The sequence below is a fragment of the Mesoplodon bidens genome (genome assembly GCF_964165515.1).
Source record: "Mesoplodon bidens genome assembly, chromosome: 1".
NCBI lineage: Eukaryota > Metazoa > Chordata > Mammalia > Artiodactyla > Ziphiidae > Mesoplodon > Mesoplodon bidens.
In genome coordinates, this window is record NC_138176.1 from 136525647 (window position 1) to 136552544 (window position 26898).

General features: G+C 36.7%; 1 protein-coding gene across 3 annotated transcripts in view; it reads right to left on the reverse strand.

Annotated features, from left to right (window-relative positions):
• Window positions 1–13717: 13717 nt before the first annotated feature.
• Window positions 13718–26898, reverse strand: part of EXOC1 (exocyst complex component 1) — a 64395-nt gene continuing 51214 nt past the window's right edge. For all 3 annotated transcript variants that reach the window (XM_081227112.1, XM_081227111.1, XM_081227113.1), the window contains 6 exons: window positions 25866–25942; window positions 25107–25335; window positions 21353–21536; window positions 19207–19406; window positions 16548–16742; window positions 13718–14885 (listed from right to left, as the gene is read on the reverse strand). In XM_081227112.1, the coding sequence (XP_081083238.1) occupies window positions 14733–14885; window positions 16548–16742; window positions 19207–19406; window positions 21353–21536; window positions 25107–25335; window positions 25866–25942 (1038 nt within the window). In that variant the 3' untranslated portion in view covers window positions 13718–14732. The remainder of the gene's footprint in view (window positions 14886–16547; window positions 16743–19206; window positions 19407–21352; window positions 21537–25106; window positions 25336–25865; window positions 25943–26898) is intronic.

Below are 26898 nucleotides of genomic sequence, written 5' to 3' on the forward strand. Positions count from 1 at the left end.
TGCCTGAGTTATTATCCAGGGGCAAGAGGAAGAACTGGATGTGAGGAAATAAAACTTACGTTTTGAGCCATTCTGAGCAAACTATGCTTACTATCTAAACCTCAAACATAAATAAACATGGTGGCTTCCTTTTTTCTCAAAGTAGGGGAAAAACCATCTGAAGAGGAAGATGCTGATACACAGAGAACCTGCCTTGCCTCACTCTTCCTAACTCACCAAAATTGGGTGATGACGAACAGAACTCTCCGAAATAGCCTCTAAACGGAGATTTAAAGCCTCTAAGAAATGGTGCAGATGTATAAAAATGTTCAAGGAGAGTTGTCGAAATCACTGGATGCCAAACTGGTGATATTTTAAGGAATACCCTTAAGTTTCCAGTTAATGAAATGCCGAGTCAAAATCAACCATGCTCCCTCGCTCGGCCCCTCAGCACATGTGCGCTGGTTTCCCTGGGAGGACCAAATCCTGGGTGGGATGCTCTATGGGTCTGATCTAATACATTAATTACTTCTGCTGCACAGAGCTCCCATAGCAGCTTCTTTTCATAGCATTTAATACCCTGAATTGTTTTAGACTGACTTAGCAGGATTGTGAATTTAATTCATACCACATCTCGGAAGTTTGGAGAAACTGTGGTCCCTTTGTTAACTGATCCAGCCTTCTTTCCCGGTCCTCACCTGCTGGTAAGGAGTAAAAACAATTAATGTTTAGATCTGACCCAGTAATTTAAACACTCCCTTTAAAGGGGGTTGTTAGTATGTCTAGGAAAATAAAAGCTCAGTCTGCCAGATTTCTCACCCTTTGGGCCAAGACGTGAACTGGGTGTATGCATGTGGGGAGGTGTGGAGTTGCCTCACCTTGTGGCTGAGGGAAGACTGTGGGCCTTGGGAACCTCTTCTACCCTTGTCTACCTGGTTGCTTTTACCGTCGCCGGCATTGCAGCTGCCTCTGGCTGGTGTGAGGCATGGGTCTCTCTTTCTCTCCCTGGTGGCGCTCTCTCTCTGCCTCCCTGGGGCTCCTCCCAACATAACTTATTCCTCTGACTTCTGGCTGTGACTTGTCCCAGCCCATCTCACAGGCCCTCACCCACCTCACTGGCACTGAGTCCCCAGCCAGATTCTTGGAGAGTCTTGGTCACCGGGGCGCCATGAAGAGAGTATAGCTGACTCTAAAGTTAAACCTCATGACCTCCCTCTGCCTGGTCATGCTGGCCCCACTAGGGTTGATATGAAGCAGGCTGGAATGAGGCCTCTTCTCCGAGTCTCAAATGGGGAGTGGAGATAAGCGCCCCCTTCCGCCTTTGACGTCTTCCCCAGCTCATACTACATGCCAGGATGCGTGTCTGACCACTCTGTTTCTCTCTTGCTCTTTCCTTCCCACAATCCTGGGGCTGAAGAGGAATGGCTCCCCTTCCCGTTCCTCTGTATCACACCTTCCTTCCACCATAGGGTAATCAGACCCTCTCTAAAGGGTGTTTTGTCTACCCCAGGTGAGAACTCTCTGAGCTAAGGCATCCAGGCTTAGTACCTAATGGATGGGTGCTGAAGGTGAATAAAAGAATTTAGAATATCCCCTCCCAATACAATAGCCTGGCTTTTGAACTACTGTTTGGCTGCACAATCTTATTCTGAAGGCCAGAAGCTGAGTATTAATTCTCTCTCCTTGCATTACATGTAAATTGCTTAGAGCAGTGCCTGGCTCCCAGTAAGCAATCAGTGCTCTCATTCTGTAACAGATCTCTTTGTCTCCTTCTGAGACTGGTTGATGTCTTGGGCCAACTAGAAAAATATGTGCTAGGAAAAGCAAAAGAGAGCAATTATGTTGATGATGTCTAAGATATTAACCTTATTAACATTTCATTTTACCATGTTTCAAATTTATCAACTAGTATATGCCTGTAGAGGAATTCAAACCATACAGGAGACTACAAATCGAAAGTCACAAGAAACTTCTAATATTTTCCCTGTTCTGGTCCCCCATTTTACCCTTTTCTCTAAAGATAATGACTGTAAGCATTTGGGTTGGATATTTTTACTTGCCCATCTCTACCATTACACTATGTACTTTTTGATCTTGTCTCTGTAGCCCCACAGGCCATTAGTAAGTGTTTGATGAATGAATAAATGATTGAATAATGAATTATCAAATAATATAAGTAAATGAAATGTCTTAAAAATTTGCTGTTATGTAAACTTGTTAAGATGCTAGTTTAGTTACTTTTTGGGCTTTCTTCATAGGATTACATCTGACTAAAATAGAACAGCAATTAAATTATGATGCTTCATTTACAGTTTTCTTTTAAATGCTTCCCATTATACTAAAGGAACCTTATACTGAGTAATAGAATGAGGAGTTTGGATGATGACTAGGCAAATTCATCAAGGCTTTTGGGTTTTTGTGTGAATACCTGATACCATAGCAGTAATGTCCACAGCTTCATGGTTTATTTTATTTTTGATGTGTTATAAAGTATAGCCAATACATACTCTGCTATCTAATGTGCTCAAGTAAAATGAACTGTGGCGATTGATCAATTGCATTCATCAATATTTTAAAAGGTAGTAATATGATTCCTTTTTAAATTAAAAAGGACATAACTTTGGTGGCCTGATTTAAATGGCAGAAGAGACATACCAATCTAGTGAATAGATTATTGGTGTATGAATAAGAAACAGGACCCAGTTCATATCTAGTTTCCAGAATCCGTGAATGAGCTTCTTTCCCATGTCATTTGGGGGAATTCGAAACCAATTTCTTGGAAGTCTGGTTGAAGCTAGAAACTTTCTTCTGTGCTTTGTATCACAGGTTTGCGAAAGGCTAATGAAATAACATTAGCAAGTTACTAAAGACTTTGTGGGTAATGGCTTCACAGACAAAAGACTTGATGAGACTCCCTCTGTCCTGAGAACATATGTGTGTGTGTGTGTGTGTATGTGTGTGTGTTGGTGGGTTGGGTTGGGGTGAGGAGTGGATCCCTGTTAGGTGTTGTCATTTTTTGGGCCCAAGGATGTTGTTCCATTTCATCCACTCAACCTGGAGAGATGAGTCTGATTTCTCAACCATTGCAAAGAAATGCATGATTGATTTGCTTCTTTTTAAAATTGAATGCTTATTAGTACTGTGCTAAACATTTTACAAACATTATCTGGTTTAATCCTTACAATGAACCTATGAGAGGAGTACTACTCTTTCCATTTTACAAATAGGGATACTGAGGCACAAAGGCTGACTTACTTGAACAAGATCATACAGCCAGAGAGAGGAGGATTTGAGCCCAGTTCTCTCTGACTTCAGAGCCTGAGCTCTTAGCTCAATGTTACACTGCTATTTATCTTCATGGGTGCAGCCCAATGGGTGGGTGGCAGTAACTCAGTGATGCATATCCCAATTCCTTTATAAAGTCTTGACTTTATCAGACCACAGATATATCTAACTCCTCTGAGCTATTACAACACTTACTGTCTGTGTCATACATTTGACATCTATCATTTATTGTCTTATATAGTTTTTTGATTTTGTGTACATACATGTTTCAGTCTGTATTAATTGGGGATCTTTGGTTGCGAGCTACAGAAACTAACTTCAGCTAACTTAAGGGCTCCCTACCACTCCCTGACTGCAATATGGGAAGAATACTGGGTGATTCACAGACTCAGAGGAAAACAGAACCACTTGATCTTGGGATGAATAGAAACCAGGACAACTTTGGAGATCTTTATAGAAGACATTTATGGGTGGTCTCTTTTGGTGTGACCATTGGAATGATTCAACTCTAAGTGCCTTCATTCCACTCAGCGTCACTCTGCCCAAGATTCAGATTCCTGGCAGAGAAAGAGAGTCTGATTGGTTCAGCTAATATAGTCATCTGCCTAATCTTTGTAGAGCATGGAGACTGTGATGGATAGTCTTACCAGGACCCAGAATGATTCTGCTATGATATAGAAGGAGAAACAGTTCAATTCATTTCTAGATTATTTTGATAAATTTTATACCCCCTGATGAACAGCAATACTATAATTTTTCAGGCAGAAAAAGAAAAAAATCTGTGGTCCAAAGACAAGGGTAAGAGGCAGGAAATTATTTAAAAGACAAGGGACCCTGAGAATAAGAAGAGAAATCACAATTCTTAAGGTGATGCCCTAGGGAGAGGTGCATAATTTCAGGCTACATCAGTAAAAGTTAAAGTATTCATCTACTACACTCTCATTAACTGTTCCTCCTCTCTCTTCTACTTAGAGAACTGTTCACTGTGATAAATGTTATGGTTTGAGCAATCTTACAGCAGATTACTCCTCCTGAATAAACAAATATGGAAATGACTTTTTATAAGCACAAGTTAGATATAGTACATTTATAGCTGTAGTTAATTTAAAGTAAACTTGGCTTAAAAAAGTAAGTAAAATTATAATGAGTAAATTTTAATACAAAACACTTCAAGACTTTTTGTTTTTTTCAAATTAAATTTAGGGCCTACAAACTGTCTTAGAAAAGCATGTGGTGTTTTGGATTAAATGTTGTATTATTCCACTACTTAGAAATCCTGTTAGAAAGTTCTCTTTCCCTAAGTGCTACAATATTGACTGTCAACCTGACCTCAAAGTAGTTGCAGAGAATCGATATTGGCTTAGTTACAGCTTGGCAAAGTCTGGGGGAGTAAAATAAGAGCTGTTGGTCCAGAAAAATATCCAAAGATAAAGGGCTCTTTTAAACTATAGCAAATGAAAGAAATATTAAATTCTAATAAAACAACATAAAATTTCTTCCAAAGAACTCTCAGACCTGTTTGCAATACTATTATTTAAATCATCTACAAAGCTAAAAGGATCATGACTGTGCAGTGAAAACTAAATAGAAACCTCTAATGATTAATAGTAACATTCAGATAATCATTAAAGAAATTAAATTCAATACCCTAAAATTTCAAATAATTGTACCTACTCTCTCTACTCTTTATATACATATTATTTTTTGACATGTATCATTCCATGATTTACATTTTCTTTGATGGCTCAGGTAATTTTCCTACCTCATGATCCTACCTCATGATCTCTTCATATCACAACGTACCAAGAAGGAAGAAGACATAGAGGATAAAGACCCTGCATATCTTATGAACTTCCTCTTATATTAGGGTGGAAAACCTTTTCTAGGACCCCTTAGCAGATTTTTCTCTTACATCTCACTGACCAGAACTGGGTCACATGGATGCATATTCCTAAATTAACTACAGGCAAAGGAGAGCTGGATAGTCATGGCGGGCTTAGACCAGGGCAAACATGCTGCCATTATAATCACCCGGGAGGTTTGTAAAAACTTGGGCTCCACCTTCAGAGATTCTTATTTATTTGGCTGGGGTGGGGTGCAGATATCAGTACTTTTAAACATTTCCCCAATAACTGTAATATGCAGCAGGTTGAGATCAAGGGTTTATGCCAATCTTGATTTTTCACTTTTTCTGGCATGTCCCTACTCTGTAAAAAGCAGAGTTCTGTTAGCAAGGAAGAGTAGGCAGACGCCACAGCCCACGGTGTCTATCAGAGGAATTGAAAGTAGATCTAGAAAACCCTCCTCCCAAAACGAGCATATCTGAAATCTACAGAAGACATTGTTTATTTAGGTCCTCCATGAATTTAATTCATCAAGTCTTTGTTGAACTTATATCACTGTGCAAGACCCTGTATAAAAACAGGGAGTAGAGCAGGTTTTCTTTTTGCTTTATCTTGCGGCTCAATTTCCTTACAACAGTTCCTTCACTCAGCACCTAGAATGAACATTATCTTCCACATCTAGTTACTGAGTACTGAAAGCAAGGGGGCACATTAAGCGCTGGGCTCAAGCAGTGAACAAAGCAGACAGAGCCTCTGCCCTGATGCAACTTACTTGCAAGAATATGGTCGTACTGTAGACATGGAAGAGAATCGTAAAGAAATACACGTGAAGGTTTCCTCCTTTCATGCATTAACGATTCAGGTCTCCCTGTTCACTTTTTACTTTTTACTTATTATTTTAAAAATATTTTTTATTTGGCTGCATGCGGTCTTAGTTGCGGCACATGGGATCTTCGTTGCCGCATGTGGGATCTTCCTTGCGGCCTGTGGGATCTTTTTAGTTGTGGTGTGTGGGCTCTTTTTTTAGTTGTGGCATGTGAACTCTTAGTTGCGGCATGCGGGATCTAGTTCCCTGATCAGAGATCAAACCCGGGCCCCCTGCATTGGGAGCTCAGAGTCTTAGCCACTGGACCACCAGGGAAGTCCCACTTTTTACTTTTTAAATTCAACATTTATTAAGTACTTACATGTGCTAGATAGATACTGGTAAACAGAACAGTCTTGATTCTAGTCATAAAGACTGCAGGCTGGGCTTCCCTGGTGGCGCAGTGGTTGAGAGTCCGCCTGCCAATGCAGGGAACACGGGTTCGTGCCCCGTCCAGGAAAATCCCACATGCTGCGGAGCGGCTGGGCGCGTGAGCCGTGGCTGCTGAGCCTGCGCGTCCGGAGCCTGTGCGCTGCAACGGGAGAGGCCACAACAGTGAGAGGCCCACGTACCGCAAAAAAAAAAAAAAAAAAAAAAGACTGCAGGCTAAGTAGGGGAGATAAGAGACTGAAGAAGCAGAAAGACAAATAAACATATTTCATATTATGGTAAGTGCCATGAAGTAAAAGAATAGGCTCTTACGAGAGAATTACAGGGCAATGTAATTTAAAGGAGATTCGGAAAGGCTAACTGTTTAAAATTAAATGGAGACAAGTATAAAATTCAGATTAGAGCACATTCCTTTAATTTCTTAATTTCTTTTCCACTACTTTCTCCTCTAGCTAACTAGGCTGGAACTTCTCGAAGGACTCACTATCTTGCAAGTGAAACTAATTGAGATGCTGATCTCACAGAAGCTGCTTTCTCAAGATTGTTGGGCAAGTGATTTGCTCATAGATCGTTGTTGCTTTGTCTTGCTTGCTGTATTCTCCATTGTTAGCACAGGCTTTCTCTGTCTTTTTTCATATATACCTCTCCCCGTTTCCATCTACCCCACTGTCTTTTGAATGCTCCCCCATCCTCTTTTGAAAATATGGATTACTCCTAAATGCATTTAGTACTATACTCAGTCAGGGATTAAGTGAGCATTATACCACGGTATCATGGTGCCACCAAATATTACAAACTGAGAACTCTTTTAAAACCACAAGCATAAATGTCAGCTATCTCCCAAAGGTGAAAAAACCCAAATTATCCTGATTTGTTCAGAGGTATGAATGATGTAACTCTACATCACTGTTAAGCTTTCCAACACAAACTGTGGGCTATAGACCAGCGGCGTTGATATTACCTGGGATCTTGCTAGAAATACAGAATCTTGGACCACACAAAATCTGCTGGATCAGAAACTACATTTCAACAAGATTCCTGGTTGTTCCCTATGTACATTAACATTTGAGAAGTGCCGATGTAGAGGATCCCAAAGCAGACAGTTATGAGAAAATAATCTTACTTCTTTGACACCACTCTAATATTGCATATTTAACCTTCCTGGCATAGTCATTTTTACTTTCTCAGCACTTTTTCATTTATTTATATTCTCTAAGTCAGCGGTCTCCAACATTTTTGGCACCAGGGACCGGTTTCGTGGAAGACAATTCTTCCATGGACTGGGGTGTGGGGGGATGGTCCAGATGGTAATGCTAGTGATGGTTCAGGCAGTAATGTGAGCGACGGGGAGCGGCAGATGAAGCTTCGCTTGCTTGCCTGCCACTCACCTCCTGTTGTGTGGCCTGGTTCCTGACAGGCCGCGGACTGGTACCGGTCCACAGCCTGGGCATTGGGGATCCCTGCTCTAAGTTATCATTTTCAGTAGTTTGTTTAAAAGTTCTCTGTTTCTCCTTCCCTATTCCATCTAGCATACAATAGTATAGATCTTTAAGATCCAGAAAACTATAGCTGATGGGAGTCATCCACTGCCTTTTCTTTTACCTGTCATACCACCTCAGGTAAAATTAACCTTTGCCTGTTAGTAGAGATATTAGATAGTGTTTGGTCCTTAGATGTAAATATATTTATATTTGTATCATTCCTGCTATCAACAGGGTAAAAGAAAGGCCAGCAGTTTGAGAGGAAGATTATTGTTGTGTGGAATATCAGCTCTGTTAATATTTGGCTTAGACCTTGAGCAAGTCACTCGATCTTCTTTGGCTCCAGATCATCATCTATAAATGTTCAAGTTTTATTATATATCAATAAAGATATATACACACATATATGTGAGTTTGATTTTATGTTTTTAAATTAAATGTTGAACTAATATAAAATAAGATTTATAAGGTATATGTAAGGTATAAAGTGTCATGGTACAATGAAATCCATGTAGCCACTACCCAGTTAAGTAAAAGAACATGACAATAGGCCTTTAAAATCCTGTCCCTGCCAGGTACCATAAACTTCCCTCTTGGTCCCTAATCACTCTCCAGAATTTTATGATCATTTCCTTGCTTTTCTTCAGTTTTACCACATTTGCAACTCTAAACAACATATAGTTTAATTTTGGGTTTTGAACTTTTATAATAATAGAATCATACAGTATGTATTCTGTGATTTTTTTTTTTACCTGACATTATTTTCCTGGCATTTATCTGCACTGTTGTATGTAGATAAAATTCACTAATTTTCACTACTGTATTGGCATATAATGAATATACCTTAATTTATCCATCTACTGTTAATGGACATTTGGGATATTTGCAATTTTTTGCTATTACAAACTGTACTGATAGGGTCTTTGTTAAGACTTCGTGCTAATGCCTAAGTACATGAGTCTCTTTATGGCAGTGATTCTCAATCCACACTGAGTACCAGAATCACTGGGGAGCTTTGAAAAACTGTAGATGCCTGCCCTCCACCCTGGCTCAGCTGAAATTTAATGTCCCAGGCATCCGTATTACACAAGCACACCAGGTGATTCTAACGTGTAGTTTGGATTCAGATTGACTGCGTTGGAGCACAGACTTAGCGGTGGAATTGCTGAGTCATGGGTTACACTCATCTTTAACTTTACTAGACAGTGTTAAATTGTTTAAGTGATTATACCAACTTATGCTTCCTCCAGAAGCATTTGTGTTCTGTTGACCTCACATCCTTTTAAATTTAATTTAAATTCAATCAGGGAAAACATTTCCCTGATGTCAAGTGAACACTTCATGTGCTTATTAGTCATACTGTCACTTTCTTCTGTGAAATGCCTGTATGGTTTTTTTTTTGGTCCTTTTTGTCTATTGGTTTGTCTTTTTCTATTTTGGCTGCACCATGTGGCTTGCAGGATCTTACTTCCCTGACCAGGGATGGAACCTTTCCCCCCTGCAGTGGAAGCTCGGAGCCCTAACTAGTAGACTGCCATGGAATTCCCTGGTTTGTCTTTTTTGTTTTAAACTGATTTTTAGGAGTTCCTTATAAGTTTTGGATGCTGATTGTCATATGTGTTGCAGTTATCATCTCTCAGTTTGTGGTCTGTTGTTTCATTTTCATGAAAGATGAACACAAGTTCCTAATTTGGACATAGTCAAATCTATCAACTTTTTTCCTTTATGATTTGCATTTTTGCATCTTGTTTAACAAAATCCTTCCCATTCCTGAGGTAAAAAGATACTCTCTTAATCTCTATAGTTTTACATTTCACAGTTAGGAATCCAGTCCATGTGGAATTCATTTTGTACATGGTGTGAGATAAGGGCTCGATTTTTACCTTTTCTCTTATGGACAACCTGTTCCAGCACTATTTATTCCAAGTCTATCTTTCCCCCACTGACTTGCCATGCCACATCTCTAATAAAGCAAGGGTCTCTATTTGTATGGGTCTGTTTCTGGACTCCTGGTTTTGTTCCACTTGTTTATTTATTTATCTTTGTACCAATACAATGCTGCTTTAATTATAATTCTTGATAAGGAAATTCCTTCTACCTCATTCTTCAGAAGTGTCTTAGCTATTAGCCTTTTGTTTCTCCGTATACATTTTAGAAACAGCTTGTTGGGTCCCATGAAAACCAACCGAACCAAAACAGTTGTGACTTTGACTGGAATTGCATTGAGTCTTTAATCTGCAAATATTTTGGGATTTTCCTGTTATCTTTCTGTTTTTGGTTTCTAGTTTAATTCCACTGTGATCTGAAAGCAGACATTAGATAACTTATATTCTTTTAAATTTATTCTGAACCATTTTTTATGGTCCAGAATGTGGTCTATCTTGGTGAATGTCCCATATGATCAGGAGAAGAATGTGTACTCTGCTGTTGTGGATGAAATAGTCTATTGATGTCCATTATCTCCTTTTGATTGATGGTACTGTTGAGTTATGTCCTTACTGATTTTCTGCCTGTTGGACCTGTCCATTTCTGATAAAGGTATACTGAAATCTCCAACTATAATAGTGGATTCGTTTATTTCTCTTTGCAATTCTGTTAGTATTCACCTCACATATTTCAATGCTCTGTTGTTAGGCATACACACATTAAGGATTGTTAGGTCTTGCTGGAGAATTGGCCTCTTTATCGTTATATAATGCCCTTCTTTATCCCTGATAACTTTCCTTACTCTGCAGTCTGCTCTGTTGGAAATTAATATATCTACTCCTGCTTTCTTTCGATTAGTGTTAGCATGGTATATTTTTTCCCATTCATTTGCTTTTATTCTGTATATGTCTTTATATTTAAAGTAGATTTCTAGTAGACAACAAATGCTTGGTCTTGTTTTTTGATCCACTCTGACAATCTCTTTCAATTGGTGCATTTAGACCATTGACATTCAAAATAATTTTTGATATAGTTGGATTAATAGCTACCCATATATGTTAATGTTTTCTATTTGTTTCCCTTGTTCTTTGTTCCTAGCTTTGTCATTCTTTCTTTTTCTGTCTTTTGTAGTTTTAACTGAGCATTTTATATGATTCCATTTTCTCTCCTTTCTTAGCATATCAGTTATACTTCTTTTAAAACTTTTTTTTTATTGTTTGCCCTTGAGTTTGCAATATACATTTACAACTAATCCAAGTCTTTCAAATAACCCTATAATGTGTCATGGATAGTAAGAGAAGCTTATAGTGATAAAATAATCCTAATTCCTCCCTCTCATCCTTTTTTATCACTGCTATGATTCATTTCACTTATACATAAGCATATTTATATATGCACAAATAATTGAATACATTGTTGCTATTGTTATTTTGAACAAACTGTTATCTGTTAGATCAATTAAAAATAAGAAAAATAAGTTTTAATTTTCCCTTCACTCATTCCTTCTCTGATGTTCTTCCTTTCTTCATGCAGATCTGAGTTTCTGAACCGTGTCATTTTCCTTCTCTCTAAAGTTCTTTTAACATTTCTTGCAGGCAGTTCTACTGGCAGCAAATTCCCTTAATTTTTGTTTATCTGAGGAACTCTTTCTCTCTCCTTCACTTTTGAAGAATAATTTCACAGGTTACAGAATTCTAGATTTTTTCTCTCAACACTTTAAATATTGCACTCCACTTTCTTCTTGCTTGCATGGTTTCTGAGAAGTGGGATGTAATTATCTTTGTTCCTCTATAGCTAAGATGTTTTGCCCCCCTCTGGCTTCTTTCAGAAGTTTTTTTTTTTTTTATCTTTATCTTTGATTTTTCTGTAGCTTGAAAATGATATGCATAGGTATAGTTTTTCTCGCATTCATCCTGCTTGTAGTTCTCTGAGCTTCCTGGATCTGTGATTTGGTGTCAAACATTGATTTGGGGTTAATTCTAAGTCATGATTGTTTCAAAGATTTCTTCTGTTCCTTTCTTTTTTGTCCTTCTGGCATTCCCATGACAAGCATGTTATACCCTTTGTAGTTGTCCCATAGTCCTTTGGACATTATTATTATTTTTTAAAAATCTTTGTTCTCTTTGCTTTTCAGTTTTGGAGGTATCTATTGTGATATCCTTAAGATCAGAGATTCTATTCTCAGCTGTGTCCAGTCTGCCAGTAAGCCTATCAAAGGCCTTCTTCATTTCTGTTATAGAGGTTTATCTATAGCATTTTCTTTTGGTTCTTTGGATTTCCATCTCTCTGCTTACATTGCCCATCTGTTCTTGCATGCTTTCTACTTTATCTATTAGACCTCTTAGCATATTAATCAGTTATTTTGAATTCCTGATAATTCCAACATCCTTGCCATATCTGAGTCTGTTCTAATGCTTGTTTTTTCTCTTCAAACTGTTTTTTTGCCTTTTAGTATGTCTTATAATTTTTTCTTGGTAGTCAAATAATGATGTACTGGGTAAAAAGAACTGTTGTAAATAGGTCTTAGTAATGTGATGGTGAGGTGTAGAGGGAGAGGAAGCACTCTATAGCCCTAAGATAAGGTCTCAGTCTTTTAATGAGCCTGTACTCTTGACTGTGAACTTTACCTGTGCTTTTCAGTGCTCTCTCCCCCTTTAGGTGGAAAAGGATGACTAGAGTGGGCTGAAGTTGGGTATTTCTCTTCCATTCCATGTGGAAGGCTTGAGCCAACTGGAGTTGGGTATTTCTCTTCTCCCAGATCAGTTAGGCTCTGGTTAAATAATTTCTCTTGACAGCAGACTTTGTTAAGAGTAGAATATTCTGGCATATTTCAAATTGGTTCCTTTTTCCCTCCCTTTGCTAGAAGCACAAGGGAATTTTTCTCCAATATTCAATGTGAGAACTTGGTAGAGCTATAGGAGGTAAAACTCACAAGCTTTACCCCCAAAGACTGTGTTCCCCCAGAGTTTTTCTCTGACTTATCCACCCTCATCTCCAGCAATTTGTCAATTACAGTTGTTTTTCCTACTTTAGCACTGGTTCCTATGGAGGTTTCAATAAGTTGTAATTCTCCCTGTTCTCCTATCGATCTCTCCAATTATGGCAGTGGTTTGCCCTGTGACCTTGCTTCTTTTACTGATCTAAGAAGTTGCTTTTAAGTTTTTTCCGCTTTTTACTTGTTGTTAGGATGGAGAGGTGACTTTCAAGCTTCTTACTTGCTGGACTGGAAACTGGAAGTTTGCACTGAATTTTTAAATTTGGGAATAACTCTCATTTCTACCATGTTATGTGTTCTTATCTGGAAACATGAAATCATCCTCTACTTATTTAAGCCTTTTAAAATATCTTTTAATAATTTTATAATTTTCTCCATAAAGGTCTTATACTCATCTTGTGTTAGTCAGCTCAGGCTGACTAACTCACCAGGGATCAGGTGATTTAAACAACCGAAATTTATTTTCTCATGGTTTTGGAGGCTGGAAGTTTGACATCAGGGTGCCAGAATGGCTGTGTTCTGGTGTTATCTCTCTTCCTGCCTTGCAGACGGCTGCCTTCTTGCTGTGTCCTCACATTGTAGAGAGAGGGCTCTGGTATCTCTTCTCATAAGGGTACCAGTTCTACTGGATCAGGGTCCACCCTTATGACCTCATTTAACCTCAATCACCCCCTTAAAAGCCTTATCTCTAATACAGTCACATGGCAGGGCATGGTTAGGGCTTCCATATAGTAATTTTGAGGGGACACAATTCAGTCCATAGCACATGTTTCGTTAGATTTAGTCCTAAATGCTATGTTTTTAATGCTATTATAAATGGTTTTTTATTCTTATTATACTTTTAAGTGGTTTATGGTAAATGGACATGTAATTCATTTTTATATACTGATTTTATAAGAACTTGCTTTCATACAAATGATAGCATGATAGATCTAAGAATAATACTACCAAATTTTAATTTGAAAACTTCTTTATTTTAGATTCATTGCTACACAGAGTCACATAATCCTCAAATTCCAAGTTTACAATTGATCATCACAAGATCCCTATCCATATATAGTTAGAGGGAAAAAGTTCTATACAAAAGTTACATTTGTAAGCAATACTGCATTAGTGAAAGCTGAAGAACTCCCAATGCATTACACATAGGATAACCACTCTTTTTTTTTTTTTTTTTTGTGGTACACGGGCCTCTCACTGTTGTGGCCTCTCCCGTTGCGGAGCACAGGCTACAAACGTGCAGGCCCAGCGGCCATGGCTCACGGGCCCAGCTGCTCCGCGGCATGTGGGATCTTCCCAGACCGCACGAACCCGCGTCCCCTGCATCGGCAGGCAGACTCTCAACCACTGCGCCACCAGGGAAGCCCAGGATAACCACTCTTAAATATGAGAAGCGAGACAATACAGGAAAATTTCCTGGACAGTCTGGAAAAATGATAAAGGCATTTATGATGAGATTAATGCTTTATTTATTTATTTATTTTTGGCTGCATTGGGTCTTCGTTGCTGCACGTGGGCTTTCTCTAGTTGCGGCGAGCAGGGGCTACTCTTCATTGTGGTGTGCAGGCTTCTCATTGCAGTGGCTTCTCTTGTTGCAGAGCATGGGCTCTAGGGTGTGCAGACTTCAGTAGTTGTGGGAAATGTGCTTAGTTGCTCCACGGCATGTGTGATCTTCCTGGACCAGGGCTTGAATCCGTGTCTCCTGCATTGGCAGGCGGATTTAACCACTGCACCACCAGGGAAGCCCGAGATAAATGCTTTTAGTACACAACCTATTGGGCAAATGAAACTGCCACATAGGTTGGTACTTTCGCTTCTGAATATTTGTGGTATGGTATTACCCATTTATCTGACATTCATACATAAAATTTCAAGTCTGGTTCTCAAAACGGTTGCTTGATGTTTTTGAATAGTGTCTGGTGTACTCAGAGTGCTTTTTCCATTTATCTTTTCTTCTTTTGTAAGGTTTAGTGGGACTGCGCAATGCTGGAGCAATAGTCCAGAATGTCCTGAATAGTGAATTCCATTGTAACACCAGATCCAGGATAACAGCGAGCTATCAAACCTTCAAAATGCTTGTACTGGCGTATAAATTCATCCTGCATGGAGTGCCACACCACCTATAATAAAAATGAAAATAAGAGTCATTAAACTATGAATGGAAATAATACACAGTCAAGTATGTAGAAATAATGTCAAGATATATTCTAAGGATTTAGAATAGCGTAAGAGTTAAGAACATACATTCTGGAGCTAGAAACTAGCTCCTTCCACTTATAAGGTTTGTGACCTTGAGTACGTTACATCATTGCTCTGTGCCTCAAGTTCCTTATCTGTAAACTGGGGTAATGATAATAATACCTTCCTCACAAGCTTCAGCTGAGGTTAAATGAGTTGATACACATAAAGTGCTCAGAACAGTGTAACACAGTAAGCACTCATTACATTTAGCTGTTATTGTATTTACTCCAGTATCCAACACCGATGTGGATATGCACAACTATGTATGAAACTAAGACTAATGATTAATGAAATGCAGCACTGAATGCTTAAATTTCATTTCATATGAAAGTTTAACAATTTCTTTATCTAAAACTGATGATGCAAAACATTGCTTGATGCCATGGAGGATACCAAGATGAGTCAGACCAATCATCTGCAATCAAAGGAATTTATAATCTGGAAGTGGAAATCATGATGCAGACAACTATCAAGACAGAATCTGATACACACATTGACATATTAGCTAATATTAATAGGTTATATTTATTGACTTATTTCATATCAGCACAGTACAAAGTGCTTTATGTATACATTATCCTTTTTAAGTCTCATGACAACCTGGTGAGGGTGGGTACTATGAAATCACCCCTATCTGCCAGTTGAGGGGATTTTTCCTTATAAACCCTAAATCTCATAAACCCTAAATTCCTAATAGACAACTTAAGACTATTTACTAAACAGTTTTACTTACACTTTTTTGCTTCTCATCTTTTAGCTCATGGTATTTCACCCACCTGGAAGGCCACTTCTCCTACTTTATCTGTTAAGTTAGTATCTGACTTTCAGAGCCTAACACAAATGCTTTCCTTCATGAAGCCTTCCACGGTGTTAAAATCAGAATTATTCTCACTCATCTCTGGGCCTTTTAGTATGGCTTATAAAGAATGATGGCTCAGTTGGCAGTTTAAATCTGACTCTACCATTCATTAGCTATGGGATCATGGTCATATTACTCCACCTCTCTAAGCTTTGATTTTCTCATGTATAAAATGGCAATGACAGTAATAGTAGTGCCCACTATACAGGATAGGTATTGTTTCTACTTTTCAAATAAGGAAATTGAGGCTCAGAGAGGTGAAGTAATTTGCCCCAAACCATGAAGCTTTATCTGGAGCCAGATTATGAGCCCATTTCCAGCTCCAATCCCCATGCTCAGAATCACTCCACTGTACTATACACCATTCCATTTCCTTGCCACCCTCAAAACTAAAACAAAACAAAAAAGCAACGAAAAAACCCATCCCCAAACAAAAGAAAGACAACTTAATGCCTCAAAACAATAAAAAAGAAATACAAAATAAACAGGAATAGCCATGTAAATTTATATAAATATTATTATTTTCTTCCCCTCACAATTCATTAATCTGGTCTGTACCTTGTGGAACTTTCCTCCTACACTAAAATTAGAAAATGCATAGTATTTCTAGAGGAATATTTTGGAGAAAAGCAATATATGTAAGGATGTGCAATCTAGGATGGTTCAAAGAAGTAAAGCATACCTGAAGTAAGTTCTCCTCTTCACATAAATGTTTGTCAACCTTCTTGTAGAGGTTATCTAGACCTTTTTTTACTTCCTTTCCAGGATACTCTTTAATAACTTTTCGGAGTTCTTGTTTGTTAAATGCAAGTTGATAGCTTACTTCCTCTTCTCTTATACCCTGTGCTACCCGAGCTTCAACGCCTTCAAAGAAATGCTTCGAGGAAATGGAAAGAAATAATGACTAAGAACTGCTTTCATTACCACTTAAATTAAAAAATAATTGGATTATAAAATAGTATATATTCATTATGTAAAAATCAGACAATGTGTGAAAACATAAAGGATAAAATAATCAGCTATTATACCACTCAGAGATAACCACTGTCAACATTTTAGATTTCCTGCTAGTCTTTTGATGTGTGAGTACATAAATGAGATTACAATTTTGCATGCTGTTTTTCCACTTAATATTTTATATATTTTCCCAAAGTATAAATTTTAATGGCTGCATAATGTTCCATCCAATGACTGAACTACAATTTGTTTATTCATTCCTCCAGTATTGGGTATTTAATATTTTTCACTCTTTTTTCTTGGAGTTGGCAAAATCTACTCATCAAAAAAAAAAAAAATCTCTTATAAATACAGTTGTCACAAATAACTTTCACATGTAAGTATTTACCCACATTATTGATTACTACCCAGCATAAATTTCTAGACTATAATTCCTCAGTTGAGGAGTATAATTGTTAAGCATTCTGAAGACTCTTCATATACACAAATTGCTTCCCAGAAAAGTTTATATTTATCTATCAATCAGTTTATATTTCTGTCAACAGTATATGAGACTTTTATCTTACCATACTATCTTACCATACTATCATCAGCATTAGCATAATTGAAAAACAAATCTTTGCCACTTTAAAAAGTGAAAAAAGTTTGTCATTTTATTTCACAATTCTTTGGCTATAAATGAAGTTAACCTGCTTTTCAGATGCTTAGTGGTACATTCAGAACCCTTGCCCATTTATATGTTGAGGTCTTAGTGCTTTCCTCATTGATTTTAAAAAGATCTTTTAGATTAAATATACTGACATGGTGTTACAAATATTCTCCTCAGGTTGTCTTTTAAGTATAATTGGTCTTTTAATAAGCATATTGATTGGCAAGTCTTTATTTGAGCACAATATGACTTAATACTGACAAGTCAAATCCAGCCATTACTTTTCTCTAAAATTTTCTTAGCAATTATTATTTATTTATTCTTATAAATTATTAATTTTTTGACAGTAATTTTTGGATAAGTCTATCCCTGGTAATTTTATAATTTTGTTTCTACAGAGACTTTTAATTGGTTATTATAACATACAGGAAATAAACTATTTTTTGATATATTTATCTTGAATCCTATTACCTTACCAGATAAAATAATTCCAACATATTATATATAGGTAATTATAACCTTGACTCTCCTTTGTATATCTTTATGTTTTGGTCTTATTGCATCCGCTAGATTTTCCATAACAATGTTAAATAATAAGGGGTCTATCAATGTTTTTGCTTTAAATTTGATTTCAAAGGAAGTGTCTCTGTGTTGCAGGTAAGTATCATGTAGGCTTTAGGTCTGAGACCAACCTTCTGCCCTAAAGGAATATCTGTCTGTTCTTAAGTTTTAGAAAGAACTGGTTCTGCATTTGATTAAATGTCTTTTAATCAAAACAATTCTTTGAATTATTGACAACAGATACATAATTTTTATTTGACTCATTTCAAGTTAAAAACTTATAGAAGATGACTAATCATATTGTGGACAAAGTTAGTTAGAAGGGTCCATTTAAGCTTCTACTATGTTGCACAATCTCTAAAACTAACATTTCTCACTTTTAAAAAAAATATTTATTTTGTTTATTTATTATTTATTATTTTTTGGCTGTGTCGGGTCTTAGTTGTGATATGCGGGCTCTTTTGTTACGGCGCACAGGCTCCAGAGTGCACGGGCTCTGTAATTTGCGGCACTCGGGCTCTCTAGTTGAGGTGCACGAGGCTCAGTAGTTGTGGCACGCGGGCTTGGTTGCCCCGCGGCATGTGGGATCTTAGTTCCCCAATCCCGTGTCCCCTGCACTGGAAGGTGGATTCTTTACCACTGGACCACCAGGGAAGTCCCTCATTTCTCACTTTTAATGATCAGACTTGCTCTGGGGAATGAGAAGTCAAGAAAAGAAGGGAAAAGAAAAGGCAACAAACAAAACAATTTTTGGTTTTCCTCTTATCTTGATAAGGTTTTCAAAATCTTCATCTGAACTAGGGATAAAGGTTAGCCATTTATGAGGTAAGAAGTAAGAGTCTGGTATAATGGAAAAGCCTAAATCTACGGTACACCCCCCCAGCTTTGCTGCTTTCCAGTTATTATAACTTTTCATTTACTTTCAGTTTCTTCGTTTGTAAAATGGGGGTAATACCATCTTACTCCACATCACTGTTTATAGGAATTAAAAGAAATAATGTATATAAAACATCTAGCAGTGTCTTGGCACACTGGCAGCTTAAGTATCTGAGTCTCTCCTTCCTTATCCTCCTGCATCAATATATGAGCAAATTTAAAACAAATGTGTATTGTGTTATTCATATGTACACAGGTTCAAAACCAGGAAAAATATACTTAATGAAAATATACTTACATTTAGTTTTTCAAGAGGTTGTCCTAAAGAGTAAATGACGTAAGACTGAAGGTGATCTGTGTATTTTTGTTTGGCTTCTTTTTTTTCAGCTTCTAGACATGAGATTTTCAAACGAGAAAGCGTTGCAAAAATATGGTGGAAGTTTTCCATCATGACTACATCCCTGGGTGTCTTCTGGCTTTCGTTAGCTACTTTCTCCACTAAAATGAAAACAGAAAAAACATAGTAACATCCTGATACAAGTATAACCATATTTGCTAGGAAAAATTTACATGATTTTTTTCATTTGTAAGTTTAAGAAGTAAGCACATTTCTGGACTTAATAAAATAAAATATATTGTATTGAAGGATTTTCACATCTACCTAAACCTAATAAAAAATCATTCTGAAACTGTCCCAAATATATATATATATATATATGGAAACTTAGTATAGAATAAAGGTGGCTTTTCACATCAGTCCCAAATATATATATATATGGAAACTTAGTACAGAATAAAGGTGGCTTTTCAAATCAGTGGGGAAATGATGAATTATTCAAAATGTTTAGGACAACTAGCTGGTCCTTTTGAATACACTAAATTTGGATTCCTATTTCACATCTTTCAGACAAACAAATTCTAAATTGCTCAAGTACTTAAAATGTTAAAAGCAAATAAATAAATGAATACAATCGTAAGTACTAAGAAAAATAAAGCCAATTAAAGAAATAATTTTGTGATAGTACGAACTTTCTAAGAATGGCCCAAAACTTAGAATCATAAAGAGAAAGATGAATAAATACGATGAATAAATATTTCAAATAAAACTTGAAAGCTCTTGCGTGGTAAAACATACCATAAACAAAACTGATTTATAGTCTTTCAGGTTTACAAAGAATAAAAAGATTGATAATACCTAGTAATATTGGGCTTTGATGCAGATGTGATAGAAACTTTCACCAAATGCTCAAAGCACTAAACTGGTATAATCTTTCTGTGTGGCTATTTGGCAAAAGCCTCAACACAGACACAAAACTTTTGACCCAGTAATTCCATTTCTAATAACTGATCCTAAGGAAATTATTGGACAAGTATACAAAAATATATGGAGGAAACTGGAAACAAACTAAATGTCTATTAACAAAAGATCTGGTAAATAAATAATGATACATGGAATACTATGCAATCATTAAAAATGATTATGGTTATCTCTATATTAATAGACAAGGAAAGACACTAGAAGTATAGAGACTAGTAGGTTCCAAAACAGTGTGTAAGGTATGATAAAACTTTTAAAATTAGAGAACACACACACACACACAATATGTACATATACACCAGTGAGAGAGATATACTCAAAAGTTTAGCAGGGAAAAAATTAAATGTTATCTTTGCATGATTAGATTACAAATTATCCTTATTTTCTTCTTGATTTTTAAAATTAGTTTGCTGATTTTGGGGGTATGTAATGAGCACATATTACTTTACAATCAGAAAAAGCAAAGCTACTTTGAATTTTAAAAGAACTATCAACCATACAAACATTCAATCATATAATTTATCTATCTTTCCCCTAAACCTTTTTCCACTGAAAATATGTTATCTATAAGTGGTGAGATAATTCCAATTCCTGTCAATTTTTTAGCTTTAAAAATTCCTGAATAGATGCAGTCAGATCATTTATTTCAAATTAAACAACACATCCACACTGTTTCTGTAATTTAATTGTGTGATCTGACATAGGAAGACGGTGAATTATAGTATTTTAGCATTAATCTATCTTATGTGACACATATGAAAACAGGCCTAAAGAAGTGAATTGATTTGCTTAAGGTTACACAGACATCACTGCTGATCATCTCTGGAAGACTCTTGCTAAAAAGCAATGTAATCCGGGAGATCATTTTTTGTGTTTAAACAATGAATTTCAATTTTGCATAGTGATGAGCACATATGAACCCTAAAATACAAGTGGTTCCTGGTGAATAAAAATGGGTTTTATGTACTGCTTATTTTTCAAATTTAAGAAATCTTTAATTTCAGAAAACTTAAAACAGACTATAGAACATGGAAAATAATGAACACATCTGTCCCCAACTTCTAACTTACCAGAAATAATGAAAACAAACAACCAAAAAATTCTTTAGAATGTAACAAAAGCTTACCATTAACAAACACTCCTCTGATAAGTTTAGTATATGCTTTATCTAGATCTCCACGACGCTCAGCATTTTTAAAGATTGATTCTGCAAGTCCAGCAAATTCTTCAAATTCAGCAACAAATGGGAGAATTCCTACTTTACTCTTCTTTGAGATCTTTACTTCCTCCATTTGCCTTATTTGGTTACTCTAAAGATAGGCAGAACGCAAAGGAGAAAAATAGCCAAGCAACTTAGAAACAGCATATAATTTAAAGCAAATGTATACATCATAGAGACAGGACATAATTTAATACCTAGAACATTTTGAATGTTTACTAAATAAAGATTAATACAATATGGATAACTAAGAAAAACTACTTCTACAGATTAAAAAGTACATATATTTTACACAAGAAAGTAAAGTCAAGAAAAAATATACAAATTATTTAAAACAAGATGCAATCAAAGCTTGTGAACCTCAGGTCTTTGTTTAAAGTAAAAACAACCAATAAACATTTTTATCATTTATGAAAGATAAGTATACAGTGATTGCCCATTCTCGGGCAGAGCAGATATCAGAGCACACACAGGATTTCTCAAGATTATTTCTGGTTGGTGGCTATGCAGTCAAGTTTGAGAATCATAGATTATTTCCAAATCACAGCAGCCTAAAACTTGTTTGGATAGAGAAGTTCTGTATTTTTGGGGTATGAGAACAGAGAAGGGGAACAGGCATTTCTACTATTGATTTGCATTATATAATTTTCCATGTATCTATTAGTTACTTACTCTAAATTTGTAAGCAAAGTGCTTCTGTATGATGGTGACAAAGTGCAAAAGGGGTGTTTCATATAGACAGAATCTAGACACTTGGGTTCAAAATGATCCGTGTGTTCAATTACGGTTCTGTGTACTTCTCAGGTTATCTAGATCTAGTCACAGTAAGAATTACATTGCCAAGTAGTGTTGGATCATTTTCAACTCTTACCTAAAATTTCATTGTGTTGAGGTTCTGGGGGTAAAACCTGAAAACCATATGACATGTGGATTAGAAAAGTAATTGTTCTTTTATTCAATATGTTATTGGAAGTCCCAGTCACAGCAATCAGGTAAGAAAAAGAAATAAAAGGAATCTAAATTGGAAAGGAAGATGTAAAACTCTCACTATTTGCAGATGACATGACAGTATACACAGAAAATCCTAAAGATGCCACCAAAAAACTATTAGAACTAATAAATGAATTCAGCAAGATTGCAAATAACAAAGTTAATATACAGACATCTGTTGTGTTTCTGTATACTAATAAGGAACCATCAGAAAGAGAAATTAAGAAAACAATCCCATTTACAGTTGTAACAAAAAGAATAAAATACCTAGGAATAAATCTAACCATGGAGGTAAAAGACTTGTACTCTGAAAACTAAGACACTGGTGAAAAAAACTGAAGACAACACAAACAAATGGAAAGATAAACCGTGCTCAACGACTGGAATAATTAATATTGTTAAAATGACCATACTTCCCAAGGCAATCAAGAGAGTCAATACAATCCCAATCAAAATACCAATGGCATTTTTCACAGAACTAGGACAAATAATTCTAAAATTGGTATGGAAACACGAAAGACCATAATAGTCAAAGCAATCTGGAGAAAGAAGAACAAAGCCAGAGGTATTATGCTCCTTGGTTTCAAACTATACTACAAAACTACAGTCATCAAAACAGTATGGTACTGGCACAGAAACAGATACATAGATTTATGGCACAGAACAGAGAGCCCAGAAATAAACCAGTGCTTATATGGTTAATTAATCTACGACAAAGAAGGCAAGAATAAACAATGATGAGACAGCCAGATCTTATCATTTTCAAAGGTTTAAGAGTGCAAATCCATGTCACTATAGTGTGAGGAATCCTGAAAAGCAAACTAAATGCAGCCAAGAAATGTACCAGACTGTAGAGTCCAGCTTGGTAGTACTTGATGTGTCAGTTACTTTCTAATTTTATCTCTGGTTCTTGCTAGGCTAACATTTTTAGCACTGTTCCTTGAAGAATAGTTTGGGCTTGGCCACCAGATGAAAGTGCCAAACTCAGGTGCTATCTATTCCACTTTCTGCAGTCATCTGACATTCATGTTTCTGTCTTAATACACAAAGACCCATTCATTACCCATTCATTATGCCCTAGGTTCTGAGCTTGTCCCATGTACCAAAACATATAACACTTACTGAGCAAACACAATCAACCAGACACTGAGAAGACGTGAGTTAAAATAAGAAACAGAGAGTGATGACAGCCAGCAGAAGGAACCATCCTTCTCCCTTTGGTGATAAGAGGTATATCCTTTAGAAATACACGTAATTTAGGAGGAAATGAGTTTATACGTTTGTCTAGGTTAATTTTGCTTAATTTCTTCACTTTCCAGTCTTGAGAGTAACATGAACATTCTTTAATAAACTATTATTAATTACTAGTACTATTATCACCACCACCACCACCAGTGCAAGTGATCCATTAGTAAGCTCTTATTCTGTGCCAGGCAAAGTGCTAAGCACTTCATTTGAACCCATGTCTACATCTACCTGATACTACATCTTATGCTTTCAACAACTATGTTCTATTGAGTTGAGAGGAATTATATGAAGTTATATTTTCCTGATAAAAGCAACAGAACCTTCATATTCTGTAAATACATAGTGTCCTCATGATTCAGTGTTCCAGTTATGTTAAATGGGACTCATTATCTTAGCCTTTGGTAGTTCTTCCTTTTCCTTTTGGCTATCAGCTTGCAATCAGACCTTCCAGGTTTATCATCACCTCTGGAGAAGGCAGGGTAGGGAAGAGGATAAGCCTTAAATGGTTAAATTTCATAATATTTCAAATGCCAAGTGAAATCACTTGGTAGGGATGGAGGATTAACAAGATTGTTGAGGTGACATTTAAGTTTCTACAGTGGACACAGACTGTTTTTAAACTTTTAGAATCTCAATAAATATTTTTAGAAAGTATAAAAAATGGTATGGATTTTAATTGCCCTTAATATTTTTATTATTCTCCCATTATTCTATGGCTATTCAAAAGCTGGATTTAACTTAGAGGTTACATAGTAGAAAAATTCAGATGATAAATATCCACTTTTATATACTAAATATATTAATAAAATGAAATTTTTTTTTTAGAACCTGGCCCAGTTCAGTTCATACCTACAAGCTTACCAAAACCTAACAGAAAAAAAAAAAAGTTAATGATCTTTTTTCCCTACTAGAAGGAGGAAAATGGTGATTGCCAAAAGTTAACATAAGAACAATTTATTCTTAAAATAAAGCAATATGATTATTAATTAAAGCTATTAAACTAATAAACTAATTTAAATAAGCAATTAAAATAATCCAGTTATTAATTATCTTATTGGAGTATATTAAAAGAAGCAAAACAATAAATTCAAGTGATAGTTTAAATTGTTTCATTAAATCTATGGTCATTAATAGTCAACTGAGATTTCAGTTACTTAGTGGATCTCTTATGCAGCTGCTGCCTCTATGCCACCTACTCCAGAACTTGCCAAAATTCACAGTGTAGATGGGAAACTAGCTGACACAGCACCATCCAACTAACTCTGTTCATGTAAATTGTAGCCAACACCCTGCTTCAAGGCTTTGGGCAGTAGATACCACAGTGGAAAGCTGGAAATCTCTTGGTTTAAATACATTTTTTTTTGCAACGGTTAGAATTCTAAGTTATTAAAAAACAAAAACAAAACAAAAAAAACGAACTTACAATACATTTATCAAAGTTCCTTTTGACAGTCACCAAAACGTTTCCCAATGTAGTACTTAGAAAAGAAGCAGGGTCCACATTTTGTGCAGTCCACACATGATGACTCATTTTGACTAGCATGTAAAGGGAGTTAAAGCTATCGATTTTGTCTCCTAATGCAATCAGGTTGTTCAGTTCTGGCTCAATGCAGCGAAATATTTTAATCATCATTTGGCGAATCATATCTTTCCTGTTCAGAAAACATACAAAACACAGAAAAGTTATTACAAGCTTCAGGTGTATTCATCTTCAACTTTATCCCTTGGGTATACACAAAATGACTAAAATTTGATATTTCAACTAACACTGTCCAAATATGATGAACTAATTATCCTATAGTGGTTTCCAATATAAACATATTTTTTTGAAGTTAAGTTTTATCACTCAAAGTAACTTGGTCATTTGTAAAACTGGGTCCTGAAATGTACTTTGTGATTTCTGAGAAATACACTGCAATTCAAATGCTACTTCCTACCAGCGAATATCAAAATTGATTGCATTTCTGTGATTGCTATAACAAAGAAGAACTGAAGAGCCATAAACAGGACCAATTTTACTTCAGTAAGATGTTTGATAAGACACCAGGCACACAGGCTGATGCTCTGAGTGCTGTCGGTTATGGAGAGTCATGTGAACTCCTCACTGAGCAGCACTCCTTTCTGCTCAATTTAAAGTTTATTTTTTTTCCAAAATAAACAACAGATAGTAACAAACACATACTCAGATGAAACAGGCAGTGGTGTGCCAGCATTATGTTGCCGTGACGACGTTCCTCCATCTACCTCCTCTGCTTCAGTCTGCAAAAATTATTCAGGTACTTTACATGATAAAAGACCAACAATTTGACTAGTTTATATAGCAATAGCCTGCTCAGTCTTAAAATTCCTAGGAGAGAATATATTATGAGAAATAATAATTTTTTTTTTTTTTTTTTTTTTTTTTTCTGCGGTATGCGGGCCTCTCACTGTTGTGGCCTCTCCCTCTGCGGAGCACAGGCTCCGGACGCGCAGGCTCAGCGGCCATGGCTCACGGGCCCAGCCACTCCGCGGCATGTGGGATCCTCCCGGACCGGGGCACGAACCCCCGTCCCCTGCAACGGCAGGCGGACTCCCAACCACTGCGCCACCACGGAAGCCCCAGAAATAATAATTTTTAAAGGCAGTATTACAGACAAAACTATATAATTTAGTATGCTGTTTAAGAATGTTCAGGAAGTGCTTTGTTCTTAGATTTTATCTGAGAATTACTTACTGTGGCATGAGAAGTTGTGTTTGTGTGTGTGCATTGAGGGGAGAGGAGGAGAGAGAAGGTTGAGGAGGCTCAGAGGAAGCATGGGAATGGAAAGGCAGCTCAAAAAAAAGCTAAAAACATCCAGAAACAACTTTCAAGAGAGAATTTTAAAAATTAAAGAAATCTCAATGATCATTTTAATAAAATTTTGGTATTAAAAAAATGCTATCGAGGGCTTCCCTGGTGGCGCAGTAGTTGACAGTCCGCCTGCCGATGTAGGCGACACAGGTTCGTGCCCCAGTCTGGGAAGATCCCACATGTCGCGGAGCGGCTAGGCCCGTGAGCCATGGCCGCTGAGCCTGCACGTCCGGAGCCTGTGCTCCGCAACGGGAGAGGCCACAACAGTGAGGGGCCTGCGTACCGCAAAAAAAAAAAAAAAAGCTATAGAAAGTTCTTACAGAAGCTAACAAGTAAACATATTAACTACCTGGACCACCTACAACAATAAACCCCTAACCATTTA